Below are 18,295 nucleotides of genomic sequence, written 5' to 3'. Positions count from 1 at the left end.
ACTTGAGTGTACATACATATCTTCACGCAGCGTCGCTCGCTACGTTTCCTGACTTTTTTGTTATCGCTGTACTTGTTTTTCTTGTTACTACTCTTAACTCTTGCTATGACTTTTGCTGTTGCTACAAGTGCTTCTAATAAATTTACTGTAATTCTTCCATAATGATGATTTTTCATCTTCTCAGTCCACCCTGGCAGAAGCAAGAATCGTCTCTCCTTCGTTCATTGATTTATTTGCTCGTCATCAAGGGTGTTTTTTTTGCAAATTTTGCGAGAGGAATGAGAAAAAAAGTTACAAGGTGATAGATTTCGAGTACAGTTTTTTTTTGTACTCACCTTTACCCTGAAGAAACATTGATATTTTACTGTATTCAAAATGAGGTACAATCATTTTGTATCATTCTAAATTTGTCATTGATATTCAATCACTGTCCAAATAATCAGTATTGTTGTTTACTATATCTTAAATTTTTAAGGATATATAAATATATGGGGACATTATTTTAGTGACACGGGTATTTCGCATGCAAGAAGTTGATCAAATAATAATATACAGTAAAGTCTTTAGGACAAAAATCTATCGCAGGTAAAAAAGTTAACATCGTTCTGTAACGAATGTTGAACTAGACTTACATGAAAAAATGCGGTGGATAATTAATTTTTATAGGGCAACAAAAAAGTTCATCTAAAAATATTGTTCTAATTAATTTTCTAATTCATAGCATTGCACATTTAACATGTACAAATACGATATAACGGGATAAAGCGATATACACGTAGAAAATTAAAGAAGAAAGATTTGATATCTGATAAAGATGAAGAGAAAAAAGCAACGCGTATGTAAGTAAAAGTTTTTGAGAAGCTGAGCGATATAATAATGATAACATGCGGCAAGCGAGTCAGTACAACTATTCACTGAAAAGCGGCATCGAAGTTGAGGGAAATCTTTCCTGTGAAAACAAAGAAACGTCCAATGGAAAATAATGAAAATCGTGAATGCAGCCACGCGCACTTATAAAACACACAGGAGGAAGGAAGGAAGGAGGCCAAAAAATACACACGCACACAACACTCAAACGAATGATTTCCCACTTGAGCTTCATGTATACTACCGAAAAGGTTCACGAAGCCATGAATGTTACTTTACAGTTCTACTCCTTCTTCAGGGTTTTTTTTGTCGTAGTATTTCCCTTCGCATCACTGGCAGATAAAGAGCTAGGGTACACACTGAGACAAAAACAACTCTTTTCACTGCTAGTCTCCCTCGGTCTCACCCCTTTTGCCATCATTTCTCGAGAACCCTTAAAGCACACATACACACGCACACACATAGACATTCTATGCGGTGGGACGAGACGTTTTTGTACTCCTCGCTCAGTTGCACTATACACACAGAAGAGTGTGTATGATGGAAACCATCACCAAGTCGCTCTTTGTTGTACACTCACACGTATAGACTTACACATAACTTCATTTATCCTGGTATATTTACTATTATCGTCTTTATGCTACATGCATTTATATACATGATTTATTTATCTTGACTCTGCGCCATAACGTCTCCGGATCTTGGGCAAAAGATTTACACGCAAAAGCGGCTGCTTTACATAGGTTAAATAAATAGAGCCTCGAAGTGACATATGAAAACCAAACGTTTGATAATGCGTGGACATTTGTTTGTTTTAATCAGTGCTATATTACTCAATAGTAAACGTGCATAGGTACGCAGAGGCGCGCCTAGTTGCGAGGAGTGTATGTTCACTCGTAAATAATCTTACCTATCGCGCGTCGAGCTGCACAGGTCTGTTTGTGTGTATCTTTGCGCGTGTATGTGTGCGAGTGTTTGTACTTTGACGACGGCGATGCATATTACACTCCAAGCTCGCTGCGTTGCGGTGTACATGCCGAGCGCATACGATGATTTATTGCGCGTTTGATAAGAGGGTCCGATATGCTTGAGCGCGAAGCTCTGGCAGAGACTCGATTAGCTTTTTCGTGAATGAGTAGGGACGTATGTTGATCTGTAGTAAATACCGTATCATATTTATAAATCATGTCAATTATGGCGAGTGTTGAAGAAAATCCACCTAAAATCAAATGTGTCCAGAAACCAAAGAACTGCAATATAGCATGATTCAATTATAAATTATCAGATACACGAGACAAAAAAGACAATTACCGTACTTACGCAGTGGGAAGGATATGAACTGAAACAAAAGAAAAAAGTAACAATAACTAGCTCAAATAAATATACATAGTCTCGACGTAATGTATACTCCATTGTAATGATAATATATACTCCATACATTGAATTGAAGGGAAAAAAATAACGGAGAAAACAACACACAGTAGTTAGTTGTAATGTAATCTCTTCTCTGTGGTGTGTATTGCATGCGTAATTATTATTGCCGATGCATGTTTTTATGGTGCTAACTTTTGACTTTTCTCCTACGTACATGTGCTGAGCTTGTGCATGCAGCTTCAAGTGGCTCACACGTATGTGTGTCGTGCGTATATCTCCGCGAATATTATGCCGCTTTAGAGTTTTGCTGAGCTTGCCAAAGAGCAATAGTTATATATCATATTCCAAGCTTTTATCGGTTGCACAGGTGTGCGCAAAAAAACCATCGACGAATGTAAAATCGTCTGGGAGCCGAGAGAAAGCTACCATCTGCTTCGTCGACGGAAAAACGTGAAAAAATTTCATATAACAGAACGATTCCTCTCCCTCTCTCTATTTCCTCTTACTTACGACTAGGAAACAGAGAGCGAGAACAGTCTAATAAAGCCATTTATTGGCCTGTGGAAATGCCTGACGCAAGCTGGACTCGTACTACTTCGAGTTAAGATATTTCACGTTTTTTTCGTTTACCTCGTGCAATGATACTCGGATGAATTTCTTTTCCATTACCAATTGAAGAGGTTGCTTTAAACGCCTCTTAGCATGTGCGGTATAGTACAACAAAAAGTAATTGTTCGAAGATTTAGCCGAATGACTTTTCAGTTAATTAAATGATTACAACATTTTAGAATACTTATTTACTTTTTCATCGCTATGAGTACACAAAACAGTTCGATTCGATTTATTACATTTTTTCTTTACTTTTATCTTGTAATTTTGTAATTTAATTTAATTAATTTAAACTTTTCATTCAAAATAATAACATAATCAAAGTTTCAATAATCACATCATTCTTTCTTTCTAAAATCATTAACATTCAATTACTGCTTAAAAAAGCACGGCTTTATTTTAATATATATTTTCAACGATGCTGCACTAATATATCTCGGATTATTCTCTTTTTACACAATGCATCTTAGAATTATCTTTTCATTATTCAACCACGCCCGTAGATTCAAGGAATTTCAAAGTTTATAGTTTAATGAAAATCATAGTTGAATAAATATTTCTACTTTTATAAAAAACGATGAAATTCTGTATTTTTAACGTCCGGTTTCAATAGATGACGATGATAGATTTTTTTGATTAATTAATTAAAAAAAACAATGACTTTTTGCCATGATTTTAGATTTAAAGGAATAATTTAAAAATAAAAATACAATAAATAAAAATGAGAAAGATTGAAATAAGTAGTGAAAATTCGACGCGAAATGAAATTACACAGTCGACTGACGATTTATTTGTATGCCCACAGGAATATTCTGTACAGTTGACATTCAGAGAACAATGGATTGACGAGAGACTCAAATTCGACGACGTCGGTGGTAAGGAAAAAAAAATTTCTTCATTTTTTATTTTTCAATCTTCGATGCTCGCGTGCTGCGCTCTAGATGTAATATTGTATGTGCAACGGCGCACAAGCTTCGCGCGGGAAATTCTCTAAGGGGAGGAGAGAAAATGCGGGGAATATTGAATTTCTTCGGAGCCGCTTCGAAGCTTTTACTCGGTAAGGGGAAAAATTCCTCCTTCTCTACGCATCAATACAACGAGTGATTTACATTTCGCGAGTACTCTAATAATCGAAGTATTGTTGTGAACTCGATAATTGCGAAAACTCCATTAGTCTGCCGATTGCGTATGCATTGGAGCAGTTTTTTTATTTATTTATGGGACGTTTACACGTTAATGCATTCATTTTATTGTGGTTTTTCATTGTGTTCGCAGGGAAACTAAAATATCTCACTCTCACCGATGCCAGTCGAGTCTGGATGCCCGATCTGTTTTTTGCCAACGAAAAGGAGGGCCATTTTCACAACATCATCATGCCCAACGTTTATATTAGAATATTTCCAGACGGATCGGTTCTCTACAGTATACGGTGAGCTACATTTTCCCTTTTAACAAGCCTCTCTGGAAAATGGATATTCCGTCAACATGATTTTTGTTTCGACAGAATTTCACTCACCTTATCGTGTCCAATGAATCTCAAACTCTATCCACTCGATCGTCAAATATGTTCTCTGAGAATGGCCAGCTGTGAGTACATAAAATAGTATATGTATACATGACCGATTCTCCGTGAAATAGAAAACTAAAAAAACTTATTTTTAGACTCTCGATCACCTTTTTGCAGGGACCCAAAGTAGGCTTGTTCCAAAATTTATAATTTCAGGGGAATTTTGATTTTTTGAGTAAACCATTTTACTTTGAACTTTATAAGCTTCAAGAAAAACATAAAAGTCGAAAACTGATCGAATTCATTTCCGCCTTCATTAATCAAAACTTCACGAAGTTTTCAAATCAAATCTTCTATCGATTGATTTTCATCAAATTTTTTAATCAAAATAAATTTTGTTCTTCTTTTGCGGATCTTACTTTTAAGTATTTAAGTTTCAATAGTTAGTGTTAAAATTCAAGTTACATTGCCTAGGTTTTCAAATGCATATGGCATATTGCATAAAAATAGGGTATAGATGAATAAACATGTATCATACACAATGATGAAAAATTGTAGAACATTAGTTCAAGCACGAAGATAAATAAAGTATGCAGTTTGACGTGCATGCCAGCACCGTCATACGCAACCTAAGTATCGGTATTATTGAAGTTAATACTCTCAATGTTGATTATGCTATGATTGTAAAAGTTAATATTAATTGTTGTTTTAGTGAAGCAGTTCCTCTCCAATAATAATTTCAGAATTTGAAAGGAAAATTAGGCACTTAACATAAAGTATAACTTGATTATGCCATTATAACCTCACTTTAGCACGTGAATGTTCCCTACTGTCGAGAGCCAGAAGCTCGATGGGGAAAATCACGCTACGGCGATTTTTGATTTATTGTATCATGTAAACAAAATGTAAAATCTTTACGACATTTTTCTATAATATTCTTGAAAGTATTGGGATAATTATTGTATGTTAATAAAAATAATTTATAAATCTTTCCAGACGTCAAAAAAATGATTTAAAATAAGACGTTTTAATGAATGTTTTTGTCTCGTTCAATCGAGGAAAGTCTGTTATGAATTTTCGAAAATGCACCTTTTTATATTACATGTATATCATTATTAAAAAAAAGGTCTAAGGAAAGCGTGTATAAAGTTTTAAATCTAATGGGTTATTCAAATAAAAGTTACAAACACAAAACCAAGGCCGCTTGAGATTACGGGTTTAAATGAAACGCATGTTAACGCTTTGGTTTTTCAAATAACTTTTGCTTAACGAAGCAAAATGACTTTAAACTTTACACGCGTCTTCCTTAGACCTTTTTGATTAATGTTATGGTGTAATAATTTCAATTTTCGAAAATTTATAACAAACTTTCCTCGATTGAATGAGACAAATACGTTCATTAAAACTTCTTATTTTTAATCATTTTTTTCAGACGTCTGAACAATTTTATATATTTTTATGAACGTACAATTATTACCTCAATACTTTCAAGAATATTATAGAAAAATTTCATAAAGATTGAATATTTAATTTACAAGGTAAGTTAAATTAAACATTACCACAGCGCGATTTGCCCATCGAGCGTTCGGCAATCGATACTATACTCCCGGTCATTGTAAAATTTACTATGACTTGGAGTAAAATCAACCGATAGTGTTTACTATGTGTTTTGGGTAAGTTTCATTGAGATTTGAGTAACTTCAAACGAATATTTTTCTCAGTTTAGACGCTCTTCAGCGTGAAAAAGATGACTTCTGGGTGAGTCATCCTCCTTACGCACTAGTTGTATACATTATTTATTAACATGTTATGCGTAAAACGTGGTTTTTGTGTCATTGAAGTTGTTTTCACTAGTAAGGCGTAGTGAGGGTGCAAAGACTCCTGGATGAGTCAACTGCTTCGCACACTTATTACTAATTATACTATTGTTATAATCTGATATGTATACAGTGTGTGGTGTGTGTGTTAGCCGCGAGAGGGCGCGCTACGCGAGCGCCGCACAGCGCGAAGCCTCGTGAAAAGTCGGAGCAGAGAGCAGATTGACTTGAACCTCGGAGTCGAACGTACGTTCGAAGGCTCCGAAGTGGTTCTGCTCGTTGGGTGTGCTTGGTAGGCACGTAAGCTGTTTTAAACAGAGTGTGGGAGAGCGAGACATCCTGACCACAACATTCATAAATAAACTCTACCTTTGTTTTATTAATTAAGTTAAATAAAAGTGTCTCATTTATTCGTGGCCCTCCCAACCCTATTTATTACACCTCAGAAGTGGGATTGAACTGGATGTGTGCACTGAAGCTGCTTTATGTACTGAAGCTGACCTGTGAACTGTGAAAAATAAAAACCGTGATGTTCGATGCTATTTGTGCAATCGTGAGTGGAAAATGAATGGTGACGAAACGCAAGAATCGTTGGAGGCCGCAAACGCATTGCTTGGCATAAGAAATAATCAGCAACAAAATCAAAGTGACACTAGAGACGCTCCAGACAACAGGATGGGGGAGGCAAATGATGTTATCGAGAGTTTCAACGCCTTGCTGCGACAAAACGCTCAGCTGATACAGATAATGACACGAAACCAACAGAATGCGAATACCATGCAATATAATGTTTTGCCTGATTTGTCTCACAATATCTCCAATTTCGACGGATTGAGTAGCTCAGCTGACGCAAAAGTTTGGATTAAACAACTAGAATCAACAGCTACCTTGCATCATTGGACCGAAGCGATTGCCTTTGAAACAGCTCGCAGCCATTTATCAGGCCCAGCACGGAATTGGTATTACGCAAATATTCGGACCATCAAAGATTGGGCTACGTTTAGGGCAGCGTTTACAAACACCTTCTTGGCCGAGAAAACGCTTACAGAAAAATGGCAAGATATGCAAAGGCGTAGTCAAGGACAGGACGAGGACGTACGTGTCTACTTTTTTGATAAGTTACGCCTGTGCAAGGCACTTGGATTTTCTGTTGAAGAAACGAAGACACAAATGGCCGTTGGATTATGGTCGAAGAACACGGCATCAGCTATTATGTCCAACTCTTACTTGGACGAAAACGATCTTCTCAGAGCCATCACCAATTTCGAGGGACTTGAAAACGCGCGCAAACAGCGCATCTCTGGGAAAAACGGAGCAGCTAGAAACACGAGCGACGATCATCGAAGGCAAGGCAAACATGTCAACAACGGGCAGATGCAGCGTAGCAGCGAGCCAGCGGAAGACAATTCCAAGAAGCACGGCAGCAACGGAGGCGAGAATGTAGCAGCTAGTGGTAGGTCTAGTAAAGGCGCTAAAAATTCGGCGAACGTAGAATGTTTTAAATGTCACGCTGTCGGACATTACGCGAAATATTGTAAAAGCGGAATTGTATGCTACAATTGTGGTGTGTCGGGACACATCTCGAGAGATTGCGACCAGCCAAAAAAATTGCAACAAGCTGAGTCAAAACTTGTGAGCACGACGCGCGGTGATAAGGCTGCCAAATTCTTTAAAAATGTAAACATAGGTAAAATTGATAAATTGCAAGCAGTCATCGATCCCGGCAGTACAGACTGCATAATTAAAGCCTCTATTGTTCTTGAACACGGGTTCACTTTTATAAAATCGCCGAATGTAATTAAAGGAATAGGTAAGCCTGGCAGCGAAGTAATATCAAACGGTGTTATCAAAGAAAATTTACAAGTCGACGAGTGCTTGGAGAAGGACGTGATATTTCGAGTGGCGCCAGACGACATTTTGCCTTATGACGTTTTAATCGGACAAAACTTTACTGAATTACCTAGCGTTGTTTATTTCAAAATTGATGATAAACTTGAATTTAGAAAGCGAGAAAATCACCCATTCGCAAACTATCCGGAGTTGTCCGAAAAGTCTGAAGTAGTTATACCATGCGTAGCTGAAACCACCGATATACCGCCAGCGAGTGTAAATTTCGTGCGTGTTCATGTTAACGGCGATGAGTGGAATTTGCCGGTTGAGAATTCCAGTGATCAAATAGTCACGGTACAGAAAAACGATGCGATGCCGAGCTTGAAGTGTAGCGAGATAGTAAACGTACCGGAGCTCGAGGTCGGTAGCGAACCAATTGTCGAGACTGATTTTACGGTAGGGCCAGCAGTAAGCGCCGAGCAGAAAACGTCACTGCTGAACTTATTGAATGCATATCGCGTGTGCTGTTCTAGGAATGATAAAGAGTTGGGCTGTACGGATTATATCGAGATGGACATAGTCGAAAAGATCGATGCAGTACCCGTGTATTCGAAGCCGTACAAGGCGAGCGCGAAACAACGCGAGACGATGAAAAATATTATCGGTGAATGGAAGGCGGCCGGCATCGTGACGGAGACACAGTCTCCGTACGCGAGTCCTTGCCTGTTGGTAGATAAAGCAGACGGTTCGCAGCGTCTCGTAGTAGATTACAGGCGTTTAAATAAAAATACGGTTAGAATGAATTTTCCTTTACCGAATGTCGATGACGGGCTAGAAGAGTTACACGGTGCGAAAATTTTTACTATTTTAGACCTCGCTCAGGGCTATTTGCAAATTCCACTTTCGGAGCGCGCCAAGGAAAAGACCGCGTTTATCACGCCTGACGATACCGGTCAGTTTGAGCGAGCGATGTTCGGATTAATGAATGCGCCATTTTATTTCTCTAAACTTATGAAGAAGGTATTCGGAAATTACCAAAACAAACTCGCGTTATTTTTCTTTGATGACATGTTAGTGTACGCGAAGTCGTGGCCGGAGTTACTTGAAAAGTTAGAGAAAATCCTCCAATTGCTTCGCGAGGCACGTTTGATGTTGAAATTACGCAAGTGCCGTTTCGGGCTTGATGAGGTCGAGTACGTAGGGCTAATTGTTGGCAAGGATGGTATAAAGCCGGGAGAGCGAAAAATCGTCGCAATTAATGATTTTCCGACTCCTCGCAATGAACACGAAATTCGTCGGTTTATAGGAATGTCGAGCTACTTTCGCCGATTCATACGAAACTTCGCGCAAATAGCAGCGCCGCTAAACGAACTATTGAGAAAAGATAATAAATTCTTTTGGGGCTCACGACAACAAGCAGCATTCGACGAAATTAAGTCAAAGCTCAGTTCAGGCCCTGTGCTGATTCCTTATAATCCTAAAGCTAGCCGAACGGAATTGCACACGGACGCGAGCGCAGAAGGATTAGGCGCGATGTTATTCCAGGCAAGCGCAGATGACGAATTACATCCCGTTTACGCGATAAGTCGCCGTACGACTGACGTGGAGCGCATGTACCATTCGACGAAACTTGAGCTCCTGTGTATTGTTTGGGCAATGGAAAGACTGCGACCGTTGTTGCTCGGAATTCCATTCACGGTTATCACTGATTGCGAAGCACTTGTTTATGTAAATTCTTTGAAAACTAAAAGACCCCAGATAGTACGTTGGTTAAGCGAAATAGCAGACTTCGAGTATGAAATTCGTCATAGGAAAGGCGAGCAAATGCGTCACGTTGATGCTTTATCGCGTGCACCGGTAGAATTGGCCGAGAGAGAATTGGAAGACGCACGAGTCTTAAATATTAATATACACGAGGGAGAGATTTTAATGTATCAGCATAAAGATGAAAATCTAAAACGTAAAATAGAAATTCTCAGAAAACCCATTAATGAACGATCGCGACGTGAAAATGGTGAAGTACTTGGATTCGTGCTACGTAATGGTATACTATACAAGGTTGACGATGACTCCGAGATTGAGCGATATGTTGTGCCAGCTGCCATGCGTAAGGCGGTCGTACTGAAAAATCACGACTTCTCTGGGCACTTTGGAGTCGACCGTACTGTTGCGAAAATTAAAAACTTTTATTATTTTCCTCGCATGCGTAGCTACATAAGACGACACATTGCCGCTTGCATTGAATGTTTGTTTGCTAAAAATAAAGTTGGAAGGCAAGCCGGAGAGTTGCATCCAATTAAGCCAGGAGATCGACCGTTTGAAATTGTACATCTCGATCACTTGGGACCATTCGTGTCCTCTTCACAGAAAAATAAATATATTTTAGCCGCGATTTGTAATATGACGAAATTCTGTCAGTTGTATGCAGTACGCAATGTAAAAGCTTCAACTACAGTACGGCAAATAGAAAAACTCATTGAACGATTCGGAGCGCCGAAAAGATTCATTACCGATCGAGGCACCGCGTTTACATCTGATTCGTTCGAAAAACTTTGTACTAAGCACGGTATCAAACATACCTTAAATAGCAGTAGACACGCGATGGCTAATGGACAGGTAGAGCGATTGAACCAAACGATTTTACCGGCGTTGCAAACGAGTTTAACAGATTCCGAAGGATTGTATTGGGATCGTAATTTAGCGAAGCTTGAAAATGATTTAAACACGTCGGTAAATAAGACTACAAATAAAACGCCGTTTGAAATGCTGTATGGTTATATTCCACGTTATGAAGAGGGATTGTCGCGCGAACTGTCCTGCGGGGCCGAAAAGTATAAGCTACCAGCGGATGTAAGAAAGGAGGCGATAAAAAGAATTGAATCGGAGCAATTGAAATTTAAAGCCAGGTACGACAAAGCTCGTTACACTAATGTAAAATACGATGTCGGTGATATTGTATTCATGAAGCAGAGTAAAACTGCTACGGGCGAGTCCACGAAATTACAAAACAATTTTAAAGGACCTCTTGTTATAACCGAGGTATTACCTGCTGACACTTATCGAGTCCAATACTTAGCTGCGAAAAATAATAAAAGAGCGACGACAAGTCATGTAAGCCAACTTAAAATATGGTCCGGACAAGCAAGCGAGAGCGACGAACATTGTTCTGATGGCAACGCGAGCGACGAGTCGGGTAGCGATGTTGAGGATTCCGTCGAGCAATGTTTAACAATCGAAGCAGCAGATCAAAGCGATGCGCTTGAAGACTCTAATTGTAATAAAAAATCAAAGCGAAATCGTCGCATTCCAAATAAGCTAAAAGATTACGTTATGTAAGACCAACTTAATTTTTTTTTCCTTCTTTTCAGCGTTTTATATTTACTCATTACTCATTATATGCTTGTAATTGTTTATTTTTGTACAACAACATATTGTAATTCATTTTTTTTGTCTTTTCTCTTGTTAATGCTTGTGGTCAAGCTCATGACTAGGATGGCCGAGTGTTATAATCTGATATGTATACAGTGTGTGGTGTGTGTGTTAGCCGCGAGAGGGCGCGCTACGCGAGCGCCGCACAGCGCGAAGCCTCGTGAAAAGTCGGAGCAGAGAGCAGATTGACTTGAACCTCGGAGTCGAACGTACGTTCGAAGGCTCCGAAGTGGTTCTGCTCGTTGGGTGTGCTTGGTAGGCACGTAAGCTGTTTTAAACAGAGTGTGGGAGAGCGAGACATCCTGACCACAACATTCATAAATAAACTCTACCTTTGTTTTATTAATTAAGTTAAATAAAAGTGTCTCATTTATTCGTGGCCCTCCCAACCCTATTTATTACACTATTTTTGTCATTTTCTGCTTATTTAGTTGTTCTAGACGTTTTTTATGACTCTTTTTGTTTAAAATTTCGTAAAGCGCTAAGACACTTTAAGATATTTATTGTCTGGCAGTTTAAATAATTACTATTAAAGAAGCTTCGTAGTATTTTTTGCAAAAATCATTCTGTGATTAGGAAGAAATTTTCTAGTTTTTAGAGATAACTTTGAATTAAGGAAATATAAGTCAACTTCGGGTCTGTGAATAAGAGTTATTATACTGGGTCCCACAAATTGTAGTAAAATTTGGACACATCTTGTCATAAAAATAATTATTTCTACTGGCATGAAAAATTCTTGTTTACCCACTTGAATTCACAGAGAATCGACCATTAATGTTAAAAAGAGAAAAGAATAAAATGAAAATGAGCACAAAAAATTGATATTGACGATGCTTGAATTCAGACGGATGGACAACGGCCGATCTAGTGTTCCTTTGGAAAGAAGGCGATCCAGTTCAAGTGGTTAAGAATCTACACCTACCTAGATTTACGCTTGAAAAATTCTTAACCGACTACTGCAACAGTAAGACCAACACCGGTGAGTGCGAATAAATGAGCAGGCTTCTCGTTTTATTTCAACCTTGTGAGCGTCCAGCTCTAAATGAGCATGTTTTGTACTCACACACATACACCTTTACAGGCGAGTACAGCTGTCTGAAGGTGGATCTGCTCTTCAAAAGAGAATTTTCGTACTATCTCATCCAGATTTACATACCCTGCTGTATGTTAGTCATCGTCTCTTGGGTATCCTTCTGGCTGGATCAAAGCGCCGTACCTGCTCGGGTGTCCTTAGGTGAGTGAACATAGCAAGCAACAGCAGCACACGCCGACTACCGCCGACTTTTTCGCATTCGTCATTTATACGCGCAGACATGTACAGACGACTTATCAAAGGATCAAAAGCGTTTCTAACTTTGAATTTGTCGAATTCTCCCGGTTTTGCTCGAAATTATTGAGCAATTCTACTTTGCATTGCGCAATATTAGTCGGATTATTATAAAGCAATAAAGTCCGGCGTTACATCGTAATTAAGTGAATAAACTTTGCATATATCGTTGGCGGACGAGCGTGAAAATAATTATTGAATATGTGCTCGCTCGCACTAGCAGAAAGAGCTGGAAAGCTGAAAAAAAAGCCGACCCAAGCCAGCAAAGTTGACGCGCAAATGCAAATTCTCGGGGCACGCGTATATGAGTTTCATAAACGCAAACGTGAAAAAGAGAAAGAATATATTTTCTGTTACCGCCTATGCAACGGCAGGATTATAGAAAAAGCCTCTCACTCTCTTTTGCTTTGAAATTATTTTTAAATTGCGTATGCATTATGTTAGCGAGTACTAGCTGCGTGTCCGTCGCATATTCGCATCGAGCAGTTTTGCCTGAATTTTATTTACCACGCACTCGTGCACTTGCACAGCCCATAGAGCCGCTCCAGATTAAAGCAAAGTTGGGCATAGACACTAATAAATTTTTGTGCTTGCAGGAGTAACCACTCTGCTGACAATGGCCACTCAAACGTCGGGCATAAATGCCTCGCTACCACCGGTCAGTTACACCAAAGCCATCGACGTCTGGACGGGCGTCTGTCTGACCTTCGTGTTCGGGGCCCTTCTCGAATTCGCCCTGGTCAATTACGCCTCGCGCAGCGACATACATCGCGAGAACATGAAGAAGAAGTATGCCGAGATGGAGCATTCGACGTCCGTCGACCCAAACGCCGAGCCCTACGATCCAGACGCTGCAGCCAATTTTGCCATGGTCAGTGTTCTTCTTAGCTCTTTATTTACACTTATTATTACACTGATATAATGAACTATCTGCACCACTTTTATCTTTATATACGATTTAGTAGCGCCCTGATGTTCGATGTCTAGCGGAGTCGAGAGCCTCGACCTACCATCGCGTGTGGGCCAATTGTCTATCAGTAATTTCTCACATTATTTTCTCATTTGCACTTTTTTCGAAGAATCGATATTTTTTAAATTAATAAAGTAAAATTTTGTGAGGCTTTACCAACAAAAATAAAAGACAATTCAATCATTTTAATCGCACTGTATCATTAGCAAAATTCTTAGCTCCTTTCATTTTCAAATAGAAAGCACTTTATAATCAATAAAATGCATGCTTTTTCAACTTTCAATAAGAAAATTTCCTTTTCAATAGTTTGGCATTTATAGTGCATATCTATAAATCATACTTCATTGAATTTTTGAATCAGAGAGTTTGAAAAAATCCTTGCATTAACTAGAATTTTCGAATAAACTTGATTACCCAACTTTCTTCTTCTTCTTTTTTTTTTTTTTTTTTTTAAGCCGAAGAAAATGCCAAAGAGTCAAAATTGTCTTTATTCTTATGCAGCAGATGAGAAGTATTAAACTTTTTTCGAGATCTAAAATTCATCTGCTTTCGATTGTGCTGATTTCTTTGAGATACGTTTTCTTTGGCGGATATTCTCATCGATGCACTTCGAGTAATGAAAAAAATTTGTAGCTCGCACTCTCGAAACAATTTCTCAGATCGATCTTCGAAGTGTGTCGATGTTACACGTGGCTGAATGAATTCAAACTTGTCCGCAGCTACGTGTACAATCATTTACTATTTGAAAAATAGACGGTACGCAGTGTGAGGCTCTCGGCCCATTATATCATCGCGGCACAATCTCCAATACCCGTCGGGTCGGCTGTGATACGTCCTTCGCAAACTTTCGAACAATTCATGCTTACAAATCACATTCAGATATTTGTCAAGCATCAAAGTCGTAAACTATTGAAAAAAACGTAAAAATTGCCACACGGTAACAGTCGAGTCGAAGGTGTGTTTGGAGGACGCTACCAGTAATAACAAACGATTGTCAAATTTCAAAATAAAAATGTAATATTGCATTAATTAATGAAAGTAAAACTCAATTGTTTTTTCTTGTTTTTTTCTTGGTACGTGTTTCTCTGTCCTGTACAATTGTCGCTCGCATCAAAATAAAAAAAACCTGTGTGTCGACAACGTGTGTTGTGCCACGTGTGATACAATGCCCGCCATGCCACCACCACCAACCACTACCTTTTCAAAAAAAAAAAAAAAAAAAAAANAAAACGAAAAAAAAAAAAAAAAAAAAAAAAAATCAATAATAATAAAAAAAATCATACACCACCACCGGCCACGATCGGTATCATCATCTTCATCATCTTCTTCACCACCTCGCGTGCGTACTACTACTTCTACTACTACTGCTTGATGTGTTGGTGTGATGCTAAATATAATAATCAATCACACCGATAAATTACGCACACTGCGTGTGTGGTACCTGTACCTCGCACTTGTTATGGCTCGATGGGACTGAAAAAATGAATCGAAAAAAAAAACGAAAAAAAAATCGAACCACATAATACGAACGTACATACGATATGTTGAATGTTGCTTGATGAAATCGAGTAGAACTTGCCACCACTGACACCAGATTGGAAATCAAAGGCAGCACATTTCTTCCAGAAGCCTCTGGTACGTGCGGCCGATTCGGACAACGTCATGTCGATGGAGAAGATGAGGCAGTGCGAGATACACCAGGCACCGCCGAAAAAAAACTGCTGCAGGTCGTGGCTGTCCAAGTTCCCGACGAGATCCAAGCGCATCGACGTCATCGCGCGGATAATATTCCCCCTCGTGTTCGCCCTGTTCAATCTCGCGTACTGGTCAACGTACCTATTTCGGGAGGAAGCGGATGGCGAGTAAGCCTCGACGGGGAGGCGCTCGGATCGTCAAGGGACGCATCGCAAGTGGCACGCGGCCACCCCCTCTATTACTCACAGCCCCGACCGGCCAGCAGCAGCAGTCAGCACCAGCAGCAGCACCAGCAGCAGCAGCAACAGCAGCAGGGCTCGTCTTCGCGCTCGGCATCGGCACACGGTAGCAGGTCGGCCTCGCCCGCGGCCCCCGGCACCGGCAGTGCTCACGGTAGCGCCCACGGTAGCGCCCACGGTAGCGCCCACGGCAGCCTGACGCGCACCCCACCGCGCCACAGGCACCACCACGGACATCGGCACCACCACCACCACCACCATCACCACCATCACAGCCACCAGCAGCTCCAGCGGCAGTCGCCGTCGCCGTCGCCGTCGCCGCCTCATTCGCGCTGTTCGCAGGCATCCTCGTACCAGCAGAGGCTGCGCTCGGGCTCGCCGTCCTCGTCCTCGATGACCGAGAGCGAGGGTCGGGAGGCTCTGCGCTCGCGCTCGAGATCGCGCAGTCCGGCCAGCAGCAGCAGTCAGCAGCAGCAGCAACAGCAGCACCAGATGGCGATGAGCGCCCTCGGCGTGGCCGGCACCAGGCGTCGATCGACCCCCTCGCCTGGACACGTGATCGACATGGCCCAGCGACACCACCAGGCGGCCGCCGAGCTCCTCAAGGCCGACGAGCTCCAAGCCACGCTCAAGGCCAAGGCCGCCTACGAGGAGCGCTGCTGCTGGGGCTTCATTCCCAAGAGGTGGTTCACCAGTCAGGCCCAGGGCAGCGCCAAGATCGACGTGTTCGCCAGGTTCGCCTTTCCTCTCGCGTTCGTGGGGTTCAACATAGCCTACTGGTCGACCTACATGTCGCGCGGAGACGACAACGTCGGGCACAACTGATAACGATGCGCTCCTCCTCCTCGGCCTCTTTTCACCTACATACTCCTCGCTGCAGCGCATCTTGACTGCGCCGCTTCTCGACGTACTATTTGCATCTCGCTCACCGCTGCTCCTTTTTCGCGATCGCTGACAACGTGACCCCGAGCGGGCCCCGCCGGGGGCTCGTTCTACGATATCCATTTAGGCATCTCTGTATAATACGTACATACGGCTCGCGATGAGCATTTTTTATATCATTCGTAATGCATGATCATAGCCACGCGTACGCATGGATCCTTCGTATGCACGCGACATCGTCTTTTTTACGTGACTCGACTGCAACGACCGCAGCCATTACAACAACTGACCGAGACGCGCTGATGATGCACGTAAATCACTCACTCGCGATAATTTTTCGATATTTTTATACGTTTACTATGATAATCTTCGATACTTGCTCGATATTCATTGACGCACGGACGACTTGGTACGCCAACCCAGTCATGCACACGCCATACGCACCCACGCGCCAACCTTTAACTCTTTGCACACACGCTTCGATCGAGCTTCCATTTCAACGAACGAAATAAACTAACTTTTACACGCGTTCTTCTTGAGATTAAATCAAAAGCGATCTACGTTTTATTAAGTAATATGAGCAATTCCAGGCGAGATAATCCAGTGAAATAGTACGTCGATAATCAGCAAAAATATCGCTTCCATCGCGTTTGTTTGCTATTCCGAGACTTCGATAAAAAAAAAATCAACTACGGCAAAAAGGTCGACGCTTTATATACTGAACGGATTTTCGGAATATATTGTACTACGACCGATTTACCGACTCGGATATCAAGCGTAACGCATATATTGCGCGGCCGTAAAAAATATCAAGTGTGAGTATAGATGTGTATGAGAGTGTCACATTTTATCGAATAAGCATATAAATATTATAAATATAAATGTATACATGTCGCACACTTTTGCGCGCACGCGATATCGTGCGATTATTATATATATGTATAAGTATGATATGATGTCGTATAAAACGAGTACGTGTAAAAGAGGATGTGATGAATTGCGAGTGAATGTGTGACATTTTTCCCGAAGAGGCCGAGAGTGAGACGAACAAACAAACTTCCATCGGGCATACGTACGTACATGACTCGTGATAAGTCATGCGTGTGAGCCTATAAAAAAGCGCATCGTTTAAAAATATGTGAAAAATAATATTATAATTAAGAATAATAGATTGTACATCGGGGAGACCGCGCGCCACCTTAAATATACTATAGTTAAATACAAAGAAGACTATAATATAGCGGGCCTTGTATAGCCACGGCCTATCTCCAAAAAATACAAAATGACAAATCGACGAAAGGAAAAACAAATAAAATGAAGAAATAAACAATGACTTTCAAATAATAAAAAATCTATCACTTAGATTATAAGGCAACAACAACAACAAATAATGAACGAAAGAAAAGGAGAAATGAGTGAAGTAAAAAAAAACTATAGGGTACGTAGATTTTAAGTGACAAATGAAAAAAAAATACAAACAATCGAGGTATTATATGAACTAATAATACGATAATTATAAATATTATTATTATTATTATAATTAAGTGACAATGAAACTGTGGGGATAAGAAATTAGGGCTTAAGTATAAAAGAAAAATAAAAAATGAGATATCGGCTAATAAAATTAGGATGATTCATGATACATTAAAAGATATTTGAACGAAGAATATTAATGACTATTAAAAGCAAATGAGGGGGAGGGGGGATAATACGGAAAATGGTCGTTGTGTGAGACACGCGAACTATTTA

The 18,295-nt window shown here is 40.3% G+C and overlaps 1 protein-coding gene across 7 annotated transcripts in view; it reads left to right on the top strand.

The window, feature by feature from the left end:
* Positions 1 to 17,891, top strand: part of LOC106660520 (glutamate-gated chloride channel) — an 80,259-nt gene extending 62,368 nt beyond the window's left edge. For 3 of the 7 annotated variants that reach the window (XM_014383500.2, XM_014383501.2, XM_023461914.1), the window contains 7 exons: positions 3,656 to 3,725; positions 4,126 to 4,279; positions 4,355 to 4,437; positions 12,278 to 12,412; positions 12,515 to 12,667; positions 13,357 to 13,631; positions 15,303 to 15,684. In XM_014383500.2, coding sequence (XP_014238986.1) covers positions 3,656 to 3,725; positions 4,126 to 4,279; positions 4,355 to 4,437; positions 12,278 to 12,412; positions 12,515 to 12,667; positions 13,357 to 13,631; positions 15,303 to 15,596 — 1,164 coding nt within the window. In that variant the 3' untranslated portion in view covers positions 15,597 to 15,684. Of the gene's footprint in view, positions 1 to 3,655; positions 3,726 to 4,125; positions 4,280 to 4,354; positions 4,438 to 12,277; positions 12,413 to 12,514; positions 12,668 to 13,356; positions 13,632 to 15,302 lie in introns of all 7 variants that reach the window. The other 4 variants (XM_023461912.1, XM_023461913.1, XM_014383503.2 and 1 more) reach the window with 3 other exon arrangements.
* Positions 17,892 to 18,295: the final 404 nt, after the last annotated feature.

The sequence above is a fragment of the Trichogramma pretiosum genome, unplaced genomic scaffold (assembly GCF_000599845.2).
Source record: "Trichogramma pretiosum strain Unisexual culture from Peru unplaced genomic scaffold, Tpre_2.0 scaffold27, whole genome shotgun sequence".
NCBI classification, from domain to species: domain Eukaryota; kingdom Metazoa; phylum Arthropoda; class Insecta; order Hymenoptera; family Trichogrammatidae; genus Trichogramma; species Trichogramma pretiosum.
The sequence above is the reverse complement of the archived record's forward strand: the minus strand, read 5'-3'. Positions and strand labels throughout refer to the sequence as shown.